The 22,624-nt window shown below is 38.0% G+C and overlaps 1 protein-coding gene across 1 annotated transcript in view; it reads left to right on the forward strand.

Annotated features, from left to right (window-relative positions):
- Positions 1-13,009, forward strand: part of SLC7A11 (solute carrier family 7 member 11) — an 87,184-nt gene extending 74,175 nt beyond the window's left edge. Inside the window, exon 12 of the mRNA XM_024977578.2 lies at positions 5,102-13,009. Coding sequence (XP_024833346.1) covers positions 5,102-5,169 — 68 coding nt within the window. The 3' untranslated portion in view covers positions 5,170-13,009. The remainder of the gene's footprint in view (positions 1-5,101) is intronic.
- The last annotated feature ends 9,615 nt before the right edge of the window (positions 13,010-22,624 follow it).

Below are 22,624 nucleotides of genomic sequence, written 5' to 3' on the forward strand. Positions count from 1 at the left end.
TGGCTGTAGCTCCTGTGCTTGTACCAGGCATGATTGGGTAAATCAGATTTGCAGGGTCAGAAGTTATTTCATCTGATTTCAAAAACAATTACTGAACATGAAAGGCAAAGCTAAAAATCCTACAATTGCTGTTTGGCTTTACATAACTAAGAATATCAAATGCAGACTCAGTAGCTCAACTTTATTTAAAGAAAATAGTGGGACTGATTTATCCCGAAAGCCAAAGACCTTATATGGGTAGGGATGCAGTTGGAGGCCACTGGCCTGCAGCTTTCCTGGACAATCAAAAGTTTTTGTTGCCTGTGTTTCTGGTAACTTATCCAAGAAATCATTGCCTAGACCAATATCAAGGATCTTTTTCCCTATGTTTTCTTCTAGGAATTTTATGTTTTCAGATCTTAGGTTTAAATCTTGGATCTATGTTAAGTCAATCTTTGTGAGTGGTATTAGGTATAAGTTAAGTTTTATATTACTTATTCATTTATTTTTTTGGTGTATATATATATAGTTTTCCCAAATACATTTATTGAAGAAACTGTCCGTTCTCTTGGCCTTCTTGTCAAAAATTAGTTGGCTGTATACATGGGAGTTTATGTATGGACTCTTCATTCAGTTCCACTGATTTGTAGGCCTGTTTTTATGACAACACCATACTCTTTTGATTGCTCTATTTATAATATAGCTTGATATATAATCAAGTATTGTAATGTGTCCAGCTCTCTCCTGATCTTTTAGGATTACTTTGTGGTTCTAAGCAAATTTTAGGATAGTTTTTTTTTTTTTTTTTCTTCTGTGAAAAATATCAGTGGAATTGTGATTGGGATTGCATTGAATCTTTAGATCACTTGGGGTTATGTGGACATTTCCCCAGTATGACCTCCTCTCAACCTAGAAACACAGGGTATCTTTCCATTGGTTTGTCTTCTTCAATTTCTTTCATTAGTCTTGTAGTTTTTAGTGTACAGATCTTTCACCTCCTTGGTTTTATCTATTCCTAGTTGTTTTAATTTTTGATACTGTTGTCAGTGAGATTGCTTTCTAATTTCTCTTTCAGATAATTCATTGTTAATGTATAGAAATGCAACTGATTTCTATGTGTTGGTATTATATCCAGCAATTTTACTGCAATTCATTTATTAGTTCCAACAGCTTTTTACTGGTCTTTGGGGTTTCCTATATATAAGATCATGTTGTCTGTGAACAGAGATTATTTTATTTCTTCGTTTTTGACATGGACGCCTTTATTATTATTTTTTTTTTTCTGCCTAATTGCTCTGGCTGCTTCTGCTGCTAAGTTGCTTCAGTCGTGTTCAACTCTGCGACCCCATAGATGGCAGCCCACCAGGCTCCCCCGTCCTTGGGATTCTCCAGGCAAGAATACTGGAGTGGGTTGCCATTTCGTCTCCAATGCATGAAAGTGAACAGTGAAAGTGAAGTTGCTCAGCTGTCTCCGACTCCTAGCGACCCCATGAACTGCAGCCTACCAGGCTCCTCCATCCATGGGATTTTCCAGGCAAGAGCACTGGGTTGCCATTGCCTTCTCCGAATTGCTCTGGCTAGAACTTTCATTACTATATTGAATGCATCCTTACATTCCAGAGATAAATCCCCCTTGATCTTGGTGAATGATCCATTTAATGTGTTGTTGAATTTAGATTGCTAATATTTTGTTGAGAAGTTTTACATCTGTATTCACCAGAAATATTTGTCTGTAATGTTCTTTTCTTCGGGGTCTTTGTCTGTACTTAGTTTCAGGGTAATTGTTCTCAGTCACTCTCTTTGCATGGTGTCTCTTTGCAATCCTTTGGACTGTAGCTCTCCAGGCTCTTCCGAACATGGAATTCTTCAGAAAGAATGCTGGAATGAGCTGTCATTTTCTCTTCCAAGGGATCTTCCCTGACCCAGGGTTCAAACCTGCATCTCTTACATTGCAGACAGATTCTTTACCACTGAGCCATCAGGGAAGCCCATCATGGCAATGCTGGCTTCATAAAATGTTTGGAAGTGTTCCCTCTTCTTCATATTTTCATATATTTTCATGTTATTGATTTGTGTATTTTTGTTTCAGCTTAAAGAACTCCTAATAGGATTTCTTATAGGGAATGTCTGATGGCTACAAATTCCCTCAGTTTTTGTTGGTCTGGGAAAGTCTTTATCTCTCCTTCATTTCTTCATGATTGCTTTTCTGGGTAAAGTATTCTTGGTGGTAGTTTCTTTTTTTTCCTCTGAGTATTTTGGATATATAATCCCATTCTGTCCTGGGATCCCAATCCCAATCTCTGTAAGATTTCTGCTGATAAATTTGCTGATAGTCATATCAAGATTCCTTCATATGTGATGATTCTTTCTTGTCTTGCTGCTTTCAAGATTTTCTTTGTGTCCTTGATTTTTGAGAGTTTCACTACAATGCATCCAATAAAGATCTCTTTGGGTTGAATCTGTTTGGGAATCTTTGAACTTCTCGTACCAATACTATGGCCATATGTCTCCCCAGATTTGAAAGTTTTCCCCATTATATTTTTAAATAAATTTTTTGTATCTTTCTCCTTCTCTTCTTCTGGGATTCCCAAAATATGGATATTCTTTCTTTAGATCATGTTCCACAGTTGATATAGGCTTGCTTCTTTTTTATTTTGATTTCTTTATTCTCCTCTGACTAGATAACACCAAGAGATCTGTCTTGAAGCCTACAGATTCTTTTGAGCCTACCTGTTGAAGCTATCACATTTTTCATTTCATGTATTTTATTCTCCAGAATTTCTTGATTTTTTAAATGATTTCTATTTGTTACATTCCTCATTCTCTTCATGTACTATTCCTGAGTTCATTCACTTGTCTGTATTCTCTCGTATATCACTTGGCTTCTTTCAAATCATTATTTTCAGTTTTTTTTTTTTTTTTTCAGTTTGGTCACAGACCTCCATTTACTTGGGGTCAGTTACTGGAGTAGTATTGCATTATTTTGGTGGTGTCGTATTTCCTTCATATTTTTGATGGGTTTGTGCTGATGTTTATGCCTTTGAGGTGAAGTCATCTCTTCTGGCCTTTTCAGACTGGCTTCAGTAGGGAAAGCCTTTCCCCCGGAGGTAGCTATGAGAGCACTTGCTGGGTGAGATGCAGTGTCTTTGGTTCCCGAGGAGGCACAGTGATTCAGACTCCATGCTACTGCACTGGCTGACCTTGGCCGGAATAGGGGGTCTTTTATGCCTAAGGCTACAGAGGACAGGCAGCAGATGGGGCTATTAGTATCTTCGGAGTCTGAGGTTGCTCTTTGCCTATGGGAGAGGTCTAGTTGAGGAGACCGCTCTTGGTGCCTGGTCTGATGTGCTGACTCTCAGAGCTAGGGGCCATAGGACCAGGTACTCGTGGAACTACTACAGTGCCAGGGTCCTGGAGCATAGGCACAGTTGCGGTGGGCATGGCACAGGTGTGTAGGGTGTCGACATGTGTGCGTAGCCTGTGGAACTGGTCCTTGGGTTTCACAGGCTCTCTGCTGCGACTTGTGATGAGGGGAGGGATATGGCGGTGACAAGGGCCCTGGGGTGACAAGGTGCACTGGTGGCTTGGGCTCAGAAGGCAGAATGCAGTAGTGGTACAGCCTTGGAGTGGTAGGTTGAAGTCTCCAGTCTGCCCGCACCCCTCCCCACCATGCAGAACACTCACAGGATAGAGTGGTACAGCCCCAGTAGTTGTTGGTTAGAGCTCTGTGTTGAGACTCTGGGGAACTGGGCACAGGGCAGTGGTACCAAGGCCCTGGCAGTGGCAGTTCAGAGCCTCAAGCTGGGATGGGAGGTTCAGGGCAGTGGTAGCCTGGTCCCAGCCTTGATGAGTCAGAGCCCTGACTTGAAACCTGATGGGTAGCCCTCCTGGTAGTGATGGTTCAAGAGCCTCAACCTGGGATAGGGGTGGAGCTCAGGGTACAGGCAGCCTAGTCCCAGCAATGATGGATCTGAGTCTTAACCCCCACTACCTGCCAAGGCAGGGCTCAGGCCAGGAAGGTTGCCTTGGTAATGGTGGAGCAAAGCTTGGGACTGGGGTGGGCAAAGAACAGTGGCAGCTCTGGTCTCATATGGGGAGGTGTGCTGTGGTACCAATCTGTGAGAGTGGGGCATGGCAACAACTGGGCCCCTTGAGGGTAGGTCTCACTTTGGCAACAGCTCCAGCCTCTGGGAGTAGATCCAGAGCCCAGAGCTTTGATGCTACAGACTGCTCCATCAGCTAGGGTCAGCATCACTGAAGACTGAGACCCTTGTACCCAAAGCTGCTAACACCCATGATGGTGAGGCTTGCTGTGGTCCTTCTGCTCTCCTCCTCATGTGGTGACCTTCCTCTGAAAGGATTCCTTCTGGTGCCTAGCAGTTCCCTCCAGGGAAATGGGATAATGGGGGCAAAAAGCTCCCTTTATTTTCCCATGTGGCCATCCTTGATTTTTGAGCTCGCCATGCTTTTTGCTACTGCTTCTTTATTGTCTAGAGCTTTGCCTGAGCTATTTTCTTCCATTTGTAGCTGTTTATTGTTCTTGGTTTTCTTTTTTTGTTTGCTTGGTTTAGGGGGAGAAGATAAGCATCCCTGCCCTCTGTCTTGCTGATGTCATTCCCAGGTCCCTCATTCTATTGATGAAGCAAATGAGGCCCTACCTAGGAGATAATATGTTTTGCTCAATAACATACTACAAGTTGAGACTGGAAATTATATTCTGATTCTTCTGATTTTGCTGCAGAATTGGATGTACTCTCGTAGGTGCAAAAACAACAAACCAATTTTAGACTCAAGATGAAGTGTAGTTTTGAACATTTATTTATACCTTGGTCCGATTGTCTCAAAAGATTCTCAGCCTCCTGGTTCATGAATAAAAGTCTTTATCTGAACACAAAATATTAATGTACTCTTGCTGAGAAGCCATCATAGGAAGTTACAGAGGTGACAAGTAAATTAATTGAACATGATAGGATTCTAATGAAATAAATATTTCTTGAAAGTGCTCTATGAAATAGGTGGTTGTGGGTTTTCAATATTCAACCCCAGATAACTTGCATTTTGTTGTTTGTATGCATTTCTGACATCCATGCATTTTAAATTTGTCTTCTTTATTTCTTTGTAGACATGATAACCAGAACATTACAAATAATACTGGAAGTTGTGCCAGAAGAAGATTGTCATAAATTATGAATTAATGCATTTGAAATCTTGGCATTCAATCCTTGGCTTTGTTTCTGTCCAAAGGCTGAAACAAACAAACAAAAAAATGGATCTTCACTCCATTTTATGAAAATCCAGAGGATTGCAACTATGGGGATGGATGAAAGGAATTGGTTATTTCTATTTAATTTTCCAGTGTTTTCAAAGTGGTTACTAAGAAATTTAGTTACTATTACTCCATGTAGTTCTAGAAAGCTGATATGTAGATATACCATAAGTTCGTATGATCATTGAGTTCCCTATACCTACCTGTTGAGGTTAGGGGAAAAGACTGTAGAATGTACAATTCTAGTCATCTTTGTCTGTAAGATATCTTATGGCTAAGAACCTTCAAACTGAAGACTGAGATGTTTTCTGCATATAAGGGTTTTGTAAAAACAATTTTTATGTACTGTAGATGACTGTACTGTGAAAATTGTTTCTACTCTTTTGGGTAAAGAAAAGTGTGTGCCATCGTTATGGACAGTGGAAAGAAATTTATTTTACGTGGGCATAGCACTGCTTCCCATAGATACCAACTTAGATATCATTCATGTTTTAATGGATTGTATCCAGAGCATTTTGAACAAAGAACAGAGAGGGTATGCCTAATTTTAATGAATCCATTAAAGAAGAGCTTCTAGGGGTTATTGTTTAGGAGGCAAATCCAGGAATTATGTTTAAGCAAAAAATATTCTTGAGAATATTGTTAGGATTTTTTTATTCATTCATTATCAGGAAGCTCCATGGATACATGCCATTTTGTTTTCATGGTAGCCTAATTGATCAGGAGAGGATGTAGCACCTTTCTTAGAGTAAAGCAATAGTCGGTTTGGTATTAAATTCTCTTAAGCACAGTCATGTGTTTCACTAATAATTTACTCTTTGATAAATTTATCTAAATATGTGCATTTTAAATCTTCAAGTTAACAATATCAACAGAAGACAGAAATCACCAAGAGAGAAAATGTCCAAAATACATTGCCCAGATCTATAGATCTGTATACATTGTTAGTGATTCTGAATAATATTTTAATTTCATAGCTGTTTTTACACGGTGATGAATTTTGACAGTTTGTACATTTTCTCTTTGGGCAAAACTGTCCAGATCAATTAGGAAAAGACATGCAGGAGGCTTGGGTTCAGTCCCTGGGTTGGGAAGGTCCCCTGAAGAAGGAAACAGAAACCCACTCCAGTAGTCTTGCCTGGGAAATCCCACAGACAGAGGAGCCTGGCAGGCTACAGTCCATGGGGTCTCAAAGAGTTGGACGTGACAACATGCACGCATGCTAAGGAAGAAATGTCACCGCTAAATAAGATTTACAATTGATGTTTCTAAAAAATTTTCCATTTCTGCATTTAGTATTGGTCAGTAATCTCTTCACCTTAATTATCATTCAACTTGTGAAAGAGATAACTAATAAGAAATTCACTCAAAGAAACTGCATGCAGTGTATATATTCAGGCAGGTATTATTATGCCAGGTTTAGAAAACATTGGGGAATTTTCAAATAAGAATAATATAATGAAATTTCTTAACTCTTACTCAAGTCTTGGATTGAATAGTCACAGCCAGAATATTTTTCATTCTTTAATTTTTGTCCATGTGAAAAAAAGAATTTTTGGAAAAATTATACTGATTAAAATTAGTAACGGATATTGGGTTCATAGACAGTTGATAATTTGAGGCAATTACAATTCATTAACTTTCAGTTTATTAATTTCAATTTCAAAATTTGATTAATTAAATTTCAATTTAATATATATCTGAGATTGAAATTTTTTTGCCCAAACCTAGTGTTTGGGTCTTTAAATGAATTTACAAAAATTCCTTCCTTTTCTCTTACCATGGGTTCTTAAAATTGGATGTGAAATTTATACTTCTTTTACCCATTTGTCTATGTCTCTTCCCACTAAATAGTTGCTAAAAGTAAAAACAAATTTCTTGTATACTATTTTTTCTAGTCTAGGCCCATATAATCTAAACCAGAAAACTCTTCTGGAATTTTTTTTCCCCCCAATGGAAAAAAATAATGGTGAAGCATCATGGAGAAGTTTGTATACTTCTGGATTATTCCTGAGGTTAATGTGCTTATATCAACAGTGACAGATAGGTCTCCTCATTTTATTTTTTCTTTAGTTTTGGTTCTAGTTTCTCTTTTAAAGGACTTCCCTGGTGGCTCAGATGGTAAAGCGTCTGCCTATAATGCCAGAGACCCAGGATCGATCCCTGGGTTGGGACAAGATCCTCTGGAGAAGGAAATGGCAACCCACTCCAGTACTCTTGCCTGGAGAATGCCATGGATGGAGGAGCCTGGTAGGCTACCATCCATGGGGTCACAAAGAGTTGGACACAACTGAGTGACTTCACTTTCACTTTCTCTTTTAAATATATCATTATACAAATTGACTAGATTACACATTATTTTCATCATTTTAAAAAATGATTTTATCATTGTTAAATTTCTAATTGTAATGCCATTTTAATGAGATGGAAAGTCAGCAATTTTTTTAAAGTGATGATTAATTTGTATTTCTACTTATTCTTAAGATACATCATGACAAGACACAGAACTTCTGTAATCATTCATTTAATATTCACAACATTTATTCGTAATGGTTTTATGTCAAGCAGATTCTAGTTTGAAAACTCTCCTACACACTTTTTTGTATATGTGTATTTTTATACTAAATAATTTTTTCTCATATCTTTAGGAAAAATTTTCTCATATATATATTTTATATATTGAACTTTTGCATGTGATATATTTGTACCAATGTACATTTTCAAATGTTTAGATACATTTTATCAGTTTATTATAATGCAAAAAGTGTAAGTAGCCAGTATAGTTTACAACAACTAATATAACATTTTCAAATGTTCTGCTTTTTTGGAACATAGATTCTCAAGTGTTTAATTATGAATTAAATGGACCTAGTAATGACTTCCAAAGCTCAAGCAGTCTGATAGATGAAATGGAATGACTCTCCTCACACAATTATGAATATTTCAGTAAAAGTTTTTGACCCCCATTAAAAAATATTGGATTATTTTTCTGAGATTTTTTTCTTCTGTGTAATGAAGAAAACGGTCTGACCGTTATAAATGGTGTCTTGGTCAGCTAGAAATAAACTCCCTTCTTGTCTTTCATTAGGAGATTAAAGATTTGTCTTAGAAAAGATGGCCAAACATAAACAGTAGATTGTTATATACATATAACAATATGTATATACACAATTTGCATATGTAAAATATATACATATTTGCATACGTACTTGTACTGTATCTATCCCATTTGTGAGGTGCAAAATTAGGGCCGAGTATTAGGTTACATTCGCAGCTCATGAGAGTTTCTCTAACACTAAGATAATATATGTTGAAGGAAGTTTCTAGACTGTTTTGTGTGTCTGGTACAATTGTTTCCCCATTGCTATTTGATATATCAACAAATGGTTAACATGAGTAAAATTACATAACTCAATAGAATTCCATGTTGAACTGAATCAGTCTTCAGGAAACTCATTATCTCTAGTATTTGAGATGTATGTAATGCTAACTGAAAAAGGGCGCACCTTTGACCTGTAGCTGGTTTCTTACAGTCAAGGAATGGGTTATGAAAAGATAGAAGCTGATAGAGAGTAGCAGGAAATGAAAGATAGTATGTGATTGGAGGTAGCAATACTTTGGTCTAACATTATGCAATATAGTCAGAGAAATTTGTAAAAATTAACTGCTGTACACAGATACCCCTAAAAGCTAATGAAATGTAAGGTTCAGTGCCTGTCACTTAGACATGCCTTTGTTAGGGTCCTGTATCTCATTTTGCATTAAGAATTTTGTATTACTTTTCTTGAAGAAGATTGGCAAAATTATATATTTATTTCTGGCCCTACAAAATCTGCATCTGTCCCTGTGAGAGAGAACAAAGGATTCTCACTCCTTTTTCCACTAGAAATAAGCATGGGATATTTGTTGGATATATTTTTTAAGGAATATAGTTGTGAGTTAATTAAATTATCTCTTTGTAACTATAGAGTGGCTTTCTCCTAATACATATTATGTGTAGTATATAAGGAGAGAGTTGCACTTTTGACATTTTATGTGTCAATTCTGAATGATAGGAAAACAATGAATGAGATTTTAATTGTAGCTCTTTTTCTTAGTTTGGAAAGAAATATGGAGATATTTGAGATTTGAATGCAGATGAGTCAAGAAATTTGATTTTAGTTAAACCCTGCTTCATTTTACCCTGTGTAATATGCTGTATGTTGGTATTGATCATGTTTACAGAGTTACATTTCCTAACTTTCCTAACCATTCAAAGTCAGGAATCAAAGCATGTCATTGTGTAACTGACGAGAAGCTCACGGTGGATGCAAATTAGAGTAGATAATGAGTCATTTTGACAGCTTCTGTTTACATTATTTATATATAAAATAATTATTAGGGCTTCCCTGGTGGCTCAGCAATAAAGAATCTATCTGCCATGCAGGAGATGTGGGTTTGATCCCTGGGTCAGGCAATTCCCCTGGAGGAGGGCCTGGCAACCCACTCCAGTATTCTTGCTGGGAAAATCCCATGGACAGAGTTTATTACCTATAAATGTATTTTAGGTTAATTTTCTGATAAACTATTTTTAACATATCTCAATATATATATTACCTAAAAGTGTAACCTCTAGGTATTATTAGTACTGTACTTAAGAAGATATTTTAATAGCCAATTTTGAGAGATAATCCTTTCTTCCTTCTGTTGCATTTAGAAATTAGTTGGCATCTAAAAATAAATGCTTGATCTATTTTTAGATCTGATACAAATTCACAAAGGTGTTCATTATGGTCTCACAGAAAGTTCATCAATTTTCCATATGTTGTGAGATATTGTCACCTCATCAGGATAAGTGATATTTTTGAAGCATTTCTCTGTTCCTTTTAGTTAATCAGCGATTCTTTTTATTTTTCGTTTTTTTTGACAAGTTATTTTCAAAATAAGAGTGAGCCTTAATTTACTTTTACACAATTACTTGATATTCTTAGCATGAAGCTACCACTTCGGTTAGTTGTGGGTACTTAGGAGTCCCCACAACCTTCTCGTTGTTACCATTGGCTTTAAAATATTGGTGGAGGATGGTTACAGTCTCCAGATAGCTATCTGTTACCTGTGTGTGTTTTGGCTACTTGGACCAAGGGTACATTTATAGTATCAATAACTGCCTTAACAGTTGTATAGATAACGATCTCTCAAGAAAGAGAAACTGTGGAACATTAGATGTCTGGGAGCCCATACAGATGGATGCACTGGTTTGAAAGTGAGCATACGTTTTTCCCTCAACAGATACACTACTGATTTTATTTTTGAAAGTATGACTTTCAAGTGAATTAATTTTCTTGGTTAGAAGATTTGCTTCCTGAGTCCAAACAAGGACTCTTGTTACCTCTTGTTGAAGCCTCTAAAGGGCATGTTGAAAGCTAGAGAGAGAGACAAAAAAAAGACCAACGCACAGTTATTTATCTCATTTGCAGTAGTGACTGTATTTGAGTACTTTGTGCAACAGGGTATTTTGCACAGAATCTTGTGGGAAAACAGTTTAGGCCTTTGGATGTCACAGCTGTGTAGCTGGTTGGGTTTGAGAGGCCTGACTTAAATGAGGATTGTGAAGTTGGACTCAGCTTATTTCTACTGATTAGCATCTTTCTGTGCACACTTGGAAACACATTCACAGTGCACTAGAGGGTGATGCAGTACGGTTCCCTGGTTTGAGTTTGAACTGTCTTATTTTAAAGGATTTCTGAATTATTTTTTCCCTTACATTCCTCCTTCATTCCAAATCTTCACTCACTGACTAATGGACTATAAAGTAAAAATACTTTGGAAAAGTAAAACACAGATTGTTTCAAATGAATGTATGATTATAATAGAATAGAAATTATCTACATTAAACTACTGTGTATGTCAATTACTTCAAACACTACCACACAGCACTTTTTAATTGCTCTGGAAGCATATAACTATGGTTTTCACACAAACCACAAGAACCCTTCAAAGATTTTAAGTGGTCTAGAATTATTTCTTCTTTGTTTTTTAAAGTCTGGGATTATTTCGATCCTCTTTTTGGAGAAATGTTTTATCTAATGGTTTTCCCTTGTGAATGTTATTACTACTGTTATAAATCTAGAACTAAACTATTGATGCTTATATCTTGAAAACAGGGTTCATCTTTTGACAATATCCATGTTCTAAGAATGGCATATCACTCTATTCTTGCTTATTGTGAACACAGGCATTTGCCCCAGATTTTTATCTTTTTGTAGATGGATTATAGCACTATAGTAATGAATTGTCAGTGGCACCTCTCAGTATTTGGGGAACTTTGCAAACATAAGCACTGGATGTTTTGTATTAAAAACGAAACAAAACAAAAAACATTGCTTATTACCATGTAATGCAGTGTCTTCTCTTAGGGTGGACAAACGTGGTGTAGAATTGTTTAACTGATACTACATGTTGATTACCTGCAGTTTTATAATAAATACAAGTCACAAAGAGGAAAATCAAAGGACTTCTTGTACTGGATGCTTTGAGAACTTAATTTTTCCTAGTTTGCTATCAAAGTTTTGATGCTGGGCTTTGTTGTGCTTGGGTTTTAGTTTTCATAGACGGTAGCAATGCACTGGTAGAGATGGTTTTTACTTATTGACTCAGAATTCATTTCATTTTGAATCTTTCATGTTGTCTTTTGTATATATATAACTGTATCGACCCTATGAAAAATGGGTTTAGTGAATTTTTTGTTCAGATTTGACCTGGTAACAATATTTCTTTTTCAACTATCAAGGGACAGAAAATATCCATATGTATTGGTATGTTCATTAACATATTATTAGGTACTATATGTGAATGTATTTAAATGTCTTTCATAGTCTCTGGCAAGAACCAGTAATTTGCACCAAGGGAATCAATTTAGCCCAGTGGGAAAAGAGTTCGGTTACCCTGGAGGGCTGTGTCGGTAGCTGTCTCTTTGATCTGGCTTAGATTGTAATGAATAGACCAGCCAGCCAGCCTAATCCATTAACTTGGGTCTGGAATGCATTCCCCAAGACCTTGGAATGTTTCTCTGATTGGAAGAGGGAGGGAGGTGGGGTTGGCCTGATGCTCTCAAGTAGAAGAACGAGAAGTCGGGCAGAGGGAGAGAGCCTCACCATTCTCACTGGTCCTCATCTGCGGCAGTGTTTCTGCCTCTTAGCATTGTGATTGTGAACCTTGGCAAATGGGACTGTGTGTATTTTATACACATTTTACACAGTATCCATTGATAAATTCTTACGGTGCAAAATTCCTTTTCTGCATCTGTATTCCAAGACAATAGAAGTACTAAGATATTTATGAAAATTCAAATGATGCAAAGGGACTTTCATTTGTGGAGTGTGCAGTGCTTCTTAGGATTCTCTGGCACTGATACCTATACCAGCATGCGATATGTGAAATAAAATGGATTTTTCTACAGCTTAATGATTGCCCTCTGGGGAGAGTTCTGGTACAGCAATCACACTACCAGATGGTGTTTATGGGCTATTTGTGTAAGTGGTAAGATACTATGAAATAAGTGTGCATTCATCTGGTGGAAACTCTTGATGCATGTGTTTTCTTGTGGAATAAATTTTGGTGCAATATGATGTTAGTGTTGCATTGCATTTATTTCAGTTGTATTTATGTACATGTATACCTGTCATGCTTCTGGTTCAAACTTTGAATACATATTTTTGTACATATTTTTAGTAGAAAATACTTTAAATGGAAATTAAATAAACATTTGATAGTTTACCAAAAAAATTTATGCTGTGTTTTTATTTAGCATACATTTTTTAGTGTACATTCCATTAAATTGAAGGTTTTGGTTTTAATGATCGGATTTTTCACTAATTATGTAAATTTGTTGGAGTGTCTCACTTCAAAACAATTTCCTATACTAAACCCTGAAAGTGGTGGTGAATTCAGCAACACTGTAGACATTCTTCCTCATGGCCTACATTCATCTGTCCTTTGCCCTGAAATATCTAGCAACTTCTCTCTTCCATTTTTGCCTGTCCTAGTTCGGTCCTCTTATTTCTTGTGTCTTAACAAAAGTCTTATCTCCTGTCTATCTCTAATTCAGCCTCACATGTTTTCCCCAGGATGTTCTTTCTAAAACACAGCGATGATAAAAATCCTCGATAGTTTCACATTTATTAACTTTTTTTCCTGGGTGGGTAAAACCCATACTTCTGTATAGCATGCAGTATTATCCATAATCTGCCACATTTCTTTCTCCAGCTGCAAATGGCCACCTCCATATTCTCTGCCACAATATTGAATGCCTTTTTAGTAGTCTAACAAAGAAAAAGATACCATCATTTCATCTGACATAGTTGAAACAATGTAGGGATTCTGCAGATACCTACAGGAATTATATTAATCTCCCCCATTGATGTTCTACACCCAACATAGCATACTTCTACCCAACATTCAAGTTTGAGTATCAGATCAGATCAGTCGCTCAGTCGTGTCCGACTCTTTGCGACCCCATGAATCGCAGCACGCCAGGCCTCCCTGTCCATCACCAACTCCCGGAGTTCACTCAGACTCACGTCCATCGAGTCAGTGATGCCATCCAGCCATCTCATCCTCTGTCATCCCCTTCTCCTCTTGCCCCCAATCCCTCCCAGCACCAGAGTCTTTTCCAATGAGTCAACTCTTTGCATGAGGTGGCCAAAGTACTTGAGTTTCAGCTTTAGCATCATTCCTTCCAAAGAAATCCCAGGGCTGATCTCCTTCAGAATGGACTGGTTGGCTCTCCTTGCAGGCCAAGGGACTCTCAAGAGTCTTCTCCAACACCACAGTTCAAAAGCATCAATTCTTTGGCGCTCAGCCTTCTTCACAGTCCAACTCTCACATCCAAACATGACCACAGGAAAAACCATAGCAAAGTCACTAATTCCATCTTCCAAGTTGGATTAGGATCTGACTGCTGACCATGTTCATCTTCTGCAGCACGCTTCTTTAGTGGAACTCATAGTACAGCGTTGAAATTGATTTTGCCTAATTCCTTTCTCTGCCCGGATTTGCAACATGTAGTTATCTTTTACTCAACTGAAGTATATAATAGGTACCCAGTATTTTATTTGATTTTTATTTATTTATTCATGTCTGTGCTGGGTCTTCATTGCTGCGTGCAGGCTTTCTCTAGTTGTGGCAAGGGGGGCTCCTCTCTAGTTGCAGTGAGGGGGATACTGTTACTTGCAGTGTGCAGGCTTCTCACTGCAGTGGCTTCTCTATGCTGCAGCACACGGGCTCTAGGGCATGCAGGCTTCAGCAGTTGTGCCTCGTGGGTTCCAGAGCACGGGCTCGTACTTGGGATGCACTGGCTTAGTTGCTTCCTGGCATGTGCAGTCTTCCTGTACCAGGGATCGAACACATGTCCCCTGTATTGGCAGGTGGTTTTTTTTACCACCTGGGAAGTCTTCAGTGTTTTAGATTCATACATTCAATAAATGAACAGTAATGGTTATTCATTAGGTTTCATTGTAAGGTTTTTTTTTATTTTGGAAGCAGTTTGTATTACCTTTAAGCAATCTCTTCGATTCTGTGGAGTTCTATGAAATGTCTTACCTTCAGAACATAAGAAAAGTGGAGAGTTTCAGTCTTTCTTTTCTCCTCCTCTTTCTTTCTACACCCTCCTGCATTGCTAGTTCATGTTGCTAAGTGGGTCTTGAATAGAAAAAATGGCAAATGACCTACTATGAACTCATCCCATGAAAGATATTTGGGTTCCTATAGTCTTGATAAGGGAGAAGGCAACAGCACCCCACTCCAGTACTCTTGCCTGGAAAATCCCATGGATGGAGGAGCCTGGTGGGCTGCAGTCCATGGGGTCACTAAGAGTCATACACGACTGAGCGACTTCACTTTCACTTTTCACTTTCATGCACTGGAGGAGGAAATGGCAACCCACTCCAGTGTTCTTGCCTGGAGAATCCCAGGGATGGCGGAGCCTGGTAGGCTGCCGTCTATGGGGTTGCACAGAGTCAGACACGACTGAAGCAACTTGGCGGCAGCAGCAGTCTTGATAAGGTATCTTTTTCATAACAGTAGCATGAAAACAAATAATGGTATGAAATAGACAGAAAATTTATATCTTTGATGATTCAGCTTCTCTTTGAAGTAGACACAGGAGATTAAGTAGCACTTTTTCCTAATATATTTTAGGAGAACAATAAGAAAGGAAACTATTAATAACTTTTGCACCTGTTAAATTTAAACACTTGAGAAATACAAACCATGTGATATGTATTTATACTTATTTTATATACTTATCTTAATGAATATAACTAGAAATGTATTTATTGAAAATGTGTTAAAAAATTAGAAAATACATAATTAGGCTCTTAAACCTCCTGGTTTAGGTTCACAATGACTTTGCACCTGAACTATATCTAATCATTTTCTACTGTGAATTTTAGGCTGTTTCTAATTCATAAAAATTTGAGCTGATGTATATGACCAACCTAGACAGCAAATTAAAAAGCATAGACAATACTTTGTCAACAAAGGTCCATCTAGTCAAGTTTTGGTTTTTCCAGTGGTCATGTATGGATGTGAGAGTTGGACTATAAAGAAAGCTGAGCGCCGAAGAATTGATGCTTTTGAACTGTGGTGTTGGTGAAGACTCTTGAGAGTCCCTTGGACTGCAAGGAGATCCAACCAGTCCATCCTAAAGGAAATTGGTCCTGGGTGTTCATTGGAGGAACTGATGTTGAAGCTGAAACTCCAATACTTTGGCCACCTGATGCGAAGAGCTGACTTATTGGAAAAGACCCTGATGTTGGGAAAGATTGAAGGCAGGAAAAGAAGGGGATGACGGAGGATGAGATAGTTGGATGGCATTACCGACTCAGTGGACATGGGTTTGGGTGGACTCTGGGAGTTGGTGATGGACAGGGAGGCCTGGCGTGTTGCGGTTCATGAGGTTGCAAAGAGTCGGACACGACTGAGCAACTGAACTGCACTGAACTGATCCTGGAATGGGTAGGCAGATCCTAAATAACTGAATTGTTGCTTTTGCCTCCACATGCCCTGGAATTACATTTTCAGACTTTCTAGAAATCTGACTTTGAAGGTTGGGTCTTCATAGCCACTTTATTGTTTTTATGGTCTTAAGTTTAAGAACACCTGGTCCCCAGCAGACATTAACTCAAAACTATGATCTTAAAATGTTTTATGTTTGAAAGAATTTAGAAATAAAAATATAATTAGGATTCAATACCTTTTAAATGTTTAGCTTTGAAGATTTATTAATCTCTGAAAGACATGAAAGAGAATTTCAAAGGTGTTAATTCAGGTTAAATTACTATAAAAATTGAAATACCCTCTAGCTATAATAAAGTAAATTGGTAAGTATAAATGAGTATAACCCTAAGAAATGTATGAGTAAGCCAGTTATTTTCCTCTCATTCTAATTTTTGTTAAAAATAAGAGACTAATCTTACTTTTCTCATAGTAATTAACATTGTAAATATACAATATGTCATTATTATCATTCTGTACTCCATTTTCTAAAATCTCAATACACCATAAAATTTTCTTTCATGTTCTGGATTCTATCTTAAACTTATGTTTATTTCTCACTCCCGCATTGTCATTTTCCTTTCAAATTTGTTACTTAAGGTATTAAAATCAAAGTTTCATTATTCATCTACTGATTTGACAAAAATTCAAGCACCTGCCCTATGCCAAGCAGTATAATGATGCTAGAGATACAGTGCTTAAGAGTTAGTATGGCCTATGATTCAAAAAGTTGAGGACATAGATATTTTTCCCTTAATCACTCATATGTCTTGTTAAGAATTGGGGTAAATCTCAGGTGCTAGAATGCAGTATACTCTGATATGATCTGGTCTAGGAGGTTGGGGAAGGCTTTCCTAGTGATACGATGTGAATTCATATTGAAGGATGGGTGCTCATTAACCAGGTAAAGTGGAAGTGGGATGAGAAGGGTTATAGGCAAAGCAGTCTGTGTGATAAAGGCCCTGAGCCAAAAAAAGCAATATTTGTTAAAGAAAACAGATGCAAGATCAGTGTTCCTAGAGCACAACACAAAATCATAATGTGCTTTCCAAAGAAGAAGAGCAGTTGCAGAGGACTTAGGCAATGTTCAAAATTGTGGTCTTTACCCAGTATGATGGAGATGGTAGAGACAAATGAAATTCGCATGTGACGTGAACATTGAACCTTATCAAAATTTCAAATTTTACCCTTTTGCAAAGTTTCTAAATATAATTATTTCAGTAGTAAATGATGAATTGTTTTTTTTACCACTTTCTTGTTATTCTTATATCTTATCTAATTAGTTCACACTGCCAGAAGTATTTGCAAAGTACAATAGGCTCAACATATAATATTGAAAGAGAAAGTAACTACAGGAATGTGTAATCAACAAAAGAGATAAATCTCTCTTTCCAGGAATTTTATTGCTGGCTCTCCTTAGCATGTTTTCCCCTCTTTTGTTCAAGTTAGATCACATCTGATCTACAATGTTGAACCTCATCAACTATCATCTCTAGGAAGGTTTGTAATTTTTTTTTGAGAGGTAGTCCTCTGGTGCTATAAATTTACATCTCTTCTTAACTTCTAAATTTATTTTTTGTCCAAATGAAAATATTAAACAAAAGTCTACCTTGAATGACCTACTATAACAGAGTCATTGTCTCACAGGTAAAAGTATCATACATTTGACTCTAATGGGTTAATTTTTAAAATGTCAATACCATAAATATTTGAAATTTTTCTGGTTCTGTAGAAATATGGAGAAGAATGTTTAGTATTTTTTTTCTACTCTTCATAATCAACAATTGATGAAAAGTGACACTTCCGACAAGAGAACAAGAAATTTATTTGAGCAACTGGGAAGTAAAGCGACAAAAACGATTTGAGATTATTCAAAGAACAGATCCATGGAAAATAGGGAGTTCTCTGATACCATTCCCCCCCCCCCAGCTTTGTTGAGATACAATTGACAAATATTATTGTGTAAGTTTAGTACAAGGTGATGATTTGATACATATTATGAAATGATTATCACGTAAAGTTAGTTAACACATCCTTCGTCTCACACAGTAACCGCTTTTTCCTGTGTTAACAACATTTAGAATCTATTCTCTTAGCAAATTTCAAGTGTACAGTACAGTATTGTTAATACAGTCACCATGTTGTATATTACATGTGTAGAATGTGTTCGTTTTATAACAGAAAATGTGTAGCTTTTGGCCATCTCCCCATTACTGCCACCCTTCAGTCCCTGGTAGCCATAAACCTGCTTTCTATGAATTTGACTTTTTAAATTCTACATATTAGTGAGATCAGAAAGTATTTGTCTAAGAGTTTTTTGGTAAATATATAATCATGTCATCGACAAACGACAATTTTACTTCTTCCTTTCTGATTTGGACTCCTTTTATTTCTCTTTCTTGCCTAACTGATGTGGCTAGGCCTTTTAGTACTCTTTGAATAGGAGTGGTGAGTATGCACTCTTGTTCCTTATTTTAGAGCAAAAGCGTTCAGCTTTTCACCGTTAAATATGGTGTTAGCTGTTTGGTTTGCCGAGCATGTGTATGTTGAGGTATATTCCTCCTGTATCCAATCTTTCGAGAGTTTTTATCATTAAAGGGTATTCTGCTTTATCAAATGCCTTTTCGTCATCTATCGAGAAAATCATATGATTTTAATCTTTCATTCTATTAATGTGATGAATCCTATTTATTGATTTGCATTGATTCATACCATCTTTACAATCCTTGAAATAAATCCCACTTGGTCACTGTGTACAATCCTTTTAATGTTGAATTTCATTTGCTTGTATTTTGTTCACAATACTTGAATCTGTGTTCATCAGGCCATGCCCCCCCAGCTGGATGGTGCCCCTGGTTGGACTCTGTGTTCAATCCTGGCTGCAGTCTGTAATCATGGAGTCTGCTGGCTGAAATTCACTCTTTGTCTCTGGCTGGGATCCCTGGCGGAGCAGGCCCTCCAGCTGTACCTTGCAGTTGGGTGGTGCTGGAGTCTGTGATCTGTAAGGGTTGCTGTCCAAGTTTCCTGGGCACGTGGAGCCTCAGTCTACATACCATGGCTGGGAAAGGGTGGCCGGCTGGGCTCTGCCCAGAAGAGGAAGATGGCTGTGTTCGGCCTTTAAGCGGCAGTGTGGGCTCAACACGAGAATGCCTAGGGTCATGCTTTGGGCTCCCATGCCATGCCATGGGACTGGAAGTTATGTACTGTGGTTGGTTGGGGCAGCCAACTTGGCTCTCTGCCTCAGGTGGGTTCCAGGGTGAGCATCACAGCTGCTCAAGGTCTCTGGCTGGGCTTGCTGGTCAGGCAGGGCTGGAGGCTCTGTCTAGCAGCTGAGTGGAGCTGCAGACTCGCTTCACTGTCTAGGCAAGTGTACAGAATGGGCTCTGCCACTGGGACAGCCTACTGGCTGTGGACCGAAACTGAGCAAAACTTCCTACTAAGCTGTCTGGCTAGACAGGGCCACCGACTTGGGTCCACAGATGGACAGAGCTGCTGGCTGGAATCTAGGATCAGGAGTCACCAGCAGCAGAAAGTTGTCTGTCAAGATCTATAAGCTCATCCACCCCAATTCTAGCTGTTCCCCAGGTAAATCCCATGAGGCAATACCTTAGAGGGTTTCCTGGGAAGCTTTCTTCATGCTGGAGAAGCTGGGTATCTGCCTTGGGCCCTCCTTTTTTCCCTGGAGAAATTACAGGTCAAGTTGGTGGGGAAGGGGAACCTCCTGGTGTGGCAGCATACTGGCCTGGGGTAGGAGAGATTTGGCCAAAAGGAAGCAAGTTCCCTGACCCTTTTAATATGTTTTTCCTTGGTTTTTGTGGTCCAGGTGTGTGCTTCAGCTTCGTCCCCATGTTCTGGGATCTTCACAAAGGCATCTTGTCTGTGTGCACTGCTAGTCACTCTTTCTATGAGGGGAACTGAAGTCAGGAACCATCCATTTTGCCATTTTGCTCTGATGCAGTTTTTCCATACCCAAGTCTCCCTAATCTGAAGTCCCATTACCAGATGTTTCTCTGTATTTATAGTGATATATTGATTTCCTTAAAAGAATAATTTGATATCATCCAGGTGTGGCTAATGATAAGAAAAGGTTAATGTGGAAAGTCTATGATTATTAGTAAAGCACTTTCTCAAATCACAGCTCTCAGATTCCAGTGAGAGAATATTGAATCAAAGGACTGAAAGGGCAGAAGAAATTGAACAATGGTTCAATTTCATAATAGATGTTATTTATCATTTTTATTAAACTTTGTATTAGCCATGTGCTTTGCATTGACTAGGATACTCCTCAACACTTTCTATGAATAAGACAGATGACAAGTCTTACTTCTATTTTTGGATTAAGAAAATGAGTCCAAAATAGCTAAAATGCTTGCCTTGAGCCACAGAGAAAGTCAAAAAGATCAGAGTAGAAATTCTGATTACTACTTAAATCACTCTTAAGTTCCTGAATGTTGGATCAAATCATCGCTTAGGTTGAAAACAATTACTTTCTTATATTTGTAAGTCAATCAGTCATTAAATATTTATTTCATATCTATGATTTACAGTGAACTTTATGGTATGGGAAATGTACCATGATTCTTCAGCTGAATCTCACACAAATTCAGCTTGGATAAAGAAGAATCTGTAATAAACCACAGGGACACATAATTGAATACATTATGGGATTAACTGAAAAATGTGTATTGGACTTTGCATTAGTCCTTAAACATTTGAAGGAGATTGTAGAGTAGAAGTTGATTTGGATGATGTGTATATATGGTTTACAATTTGGTGAAAGGCATATATTAAAAGGATAGTCTGCCTTTGGTTCATAAAGGATGTAAGTCCAAATAGAATTGAGGGTAGTAAATACAGAGAAGTTGACTGTATCCTGGTCACTTATGGCAGTACCTTTAAATCAGGAAAACGAGCGTGATCTGAGGATGGAAGCCACTGAAGGCATTTCTGAAGGGAATCATATGGTCAAAGTGGCAACTGGGCAGTTGTCAGCTCTGCTAGAGTTTATGAAGACAAATCTGGGTTCAGCAAAATCTAGCTGAAGAGTTTTTGCAATAAACAGGCATGAAGAAGTCTAGTTGGGATTGGAGATAAAAGGGCAGATGAATAAGAATTTTAGCAAAAAAGTCAAACCTTTGTGCCTGACTTACTTTGGAGGATTAAGAGGAGCAGGGGTCATAGGTGATTCCATGGTGTCAAGCCTGTGCTGTGCTGTCGTGTCCAACTCTGCCACCCATTGGACTGTAGCCCACCAGGCTCCTATGTCCGTGGAATTTTTCAGGCAAAAGTACTGGAGTGGTTGCCAGTTCCTTCTCCAGGGGATCTTACTGATCCAGGGATTGAATTTACATTTCCTGTGTCTCCTGCATTCCAGCTAGATACTTTACCTGCTGAACCATCAGGGAAGCCCAACCTGAACGAGCTAAATAAACAAATAAGGGAGCATGTGACTGAACAGACATGTTTGCTGGCAAACTTCTGATTTCCCTTTTTGAGCTGATTGGAGATTAGAGCACATTTTCATTTGTGAAGTGCTAAATTTGAGATAGTGATAATTCCATCTGGACACATCCCCTGATGAACAGATTATAAGTCAAGAACTCAGGTGAGAGGAGAGGATTTAGATACACATTGTTAATATTCTTGGGAAGGCTTATACATAACACCTCTCTTCCCTTTTTGAATTATAAATCAATTAAGCTATAAGTGGAAATTTTAAAGCAGATAGAATAAAAGATCACCTTTATTGTTGATGCAGCTAATATAGAAGAATCTGATTCTTCTATATTAGAAGCTAAGGGCAAGTGGGCTTTCTACTGTTGAATTCTGGGGTTAGAAAGATTTCCTCACTCCCTTGCAGGCAGTCTTGTACCCATTCACACCTCTTTCTTTGGGTCTCTGGCCCTGGAAAACTTAAGACATGAAGCAGGACAGCAGAATTAATGCCCTCTGAGGCCAGGATGGCTCCCAAGAGGGAAAGGACGTATAGTCAGCTTTCTTTTTTTTTCTTTCCAAACTCACCAGTAAGATTAGGGCACTACTTTTCTAGAATGAGGCCAAGAGTGTCTCATGGTGGTTTCTACATGGGAGTAAATATCAGTTATGGGAAAGAACCACTTCTTTTTCTCACCCCAACACTTTAGAAGTGCTCTGTATAGAAACGGACCTTCATGGGTTCAGAAAATATGTATTTTGTATCTACAATCTGATAATCTGGTACCTGGAAAATATTAATTGCCCAACAAATAGTTTTTGATTAAATGGGTAAATAAAATTGTCAGTTGAAAATGATGGATTTCCATTGCAGAAATCCAACGTGGTGGATTTCCATTGCAGAAATCCAAG

This window comes from Bos taurus, chromosome 17 (assembly GCF_002263795.3).
Source record: "Bos taurus isolate L1 Dominette 01449 registration number 42190680 breed Hereford chromosome 17, ARS-UCD2.0, whole genome shotgun sequence".
NCBI classification, from domain to species: domain Eukaryota; kingdom Metazoa; phylum Chordata; class Mammalia; order Artiodactyla; family Bovidae; genus Bos; species Bos taurus.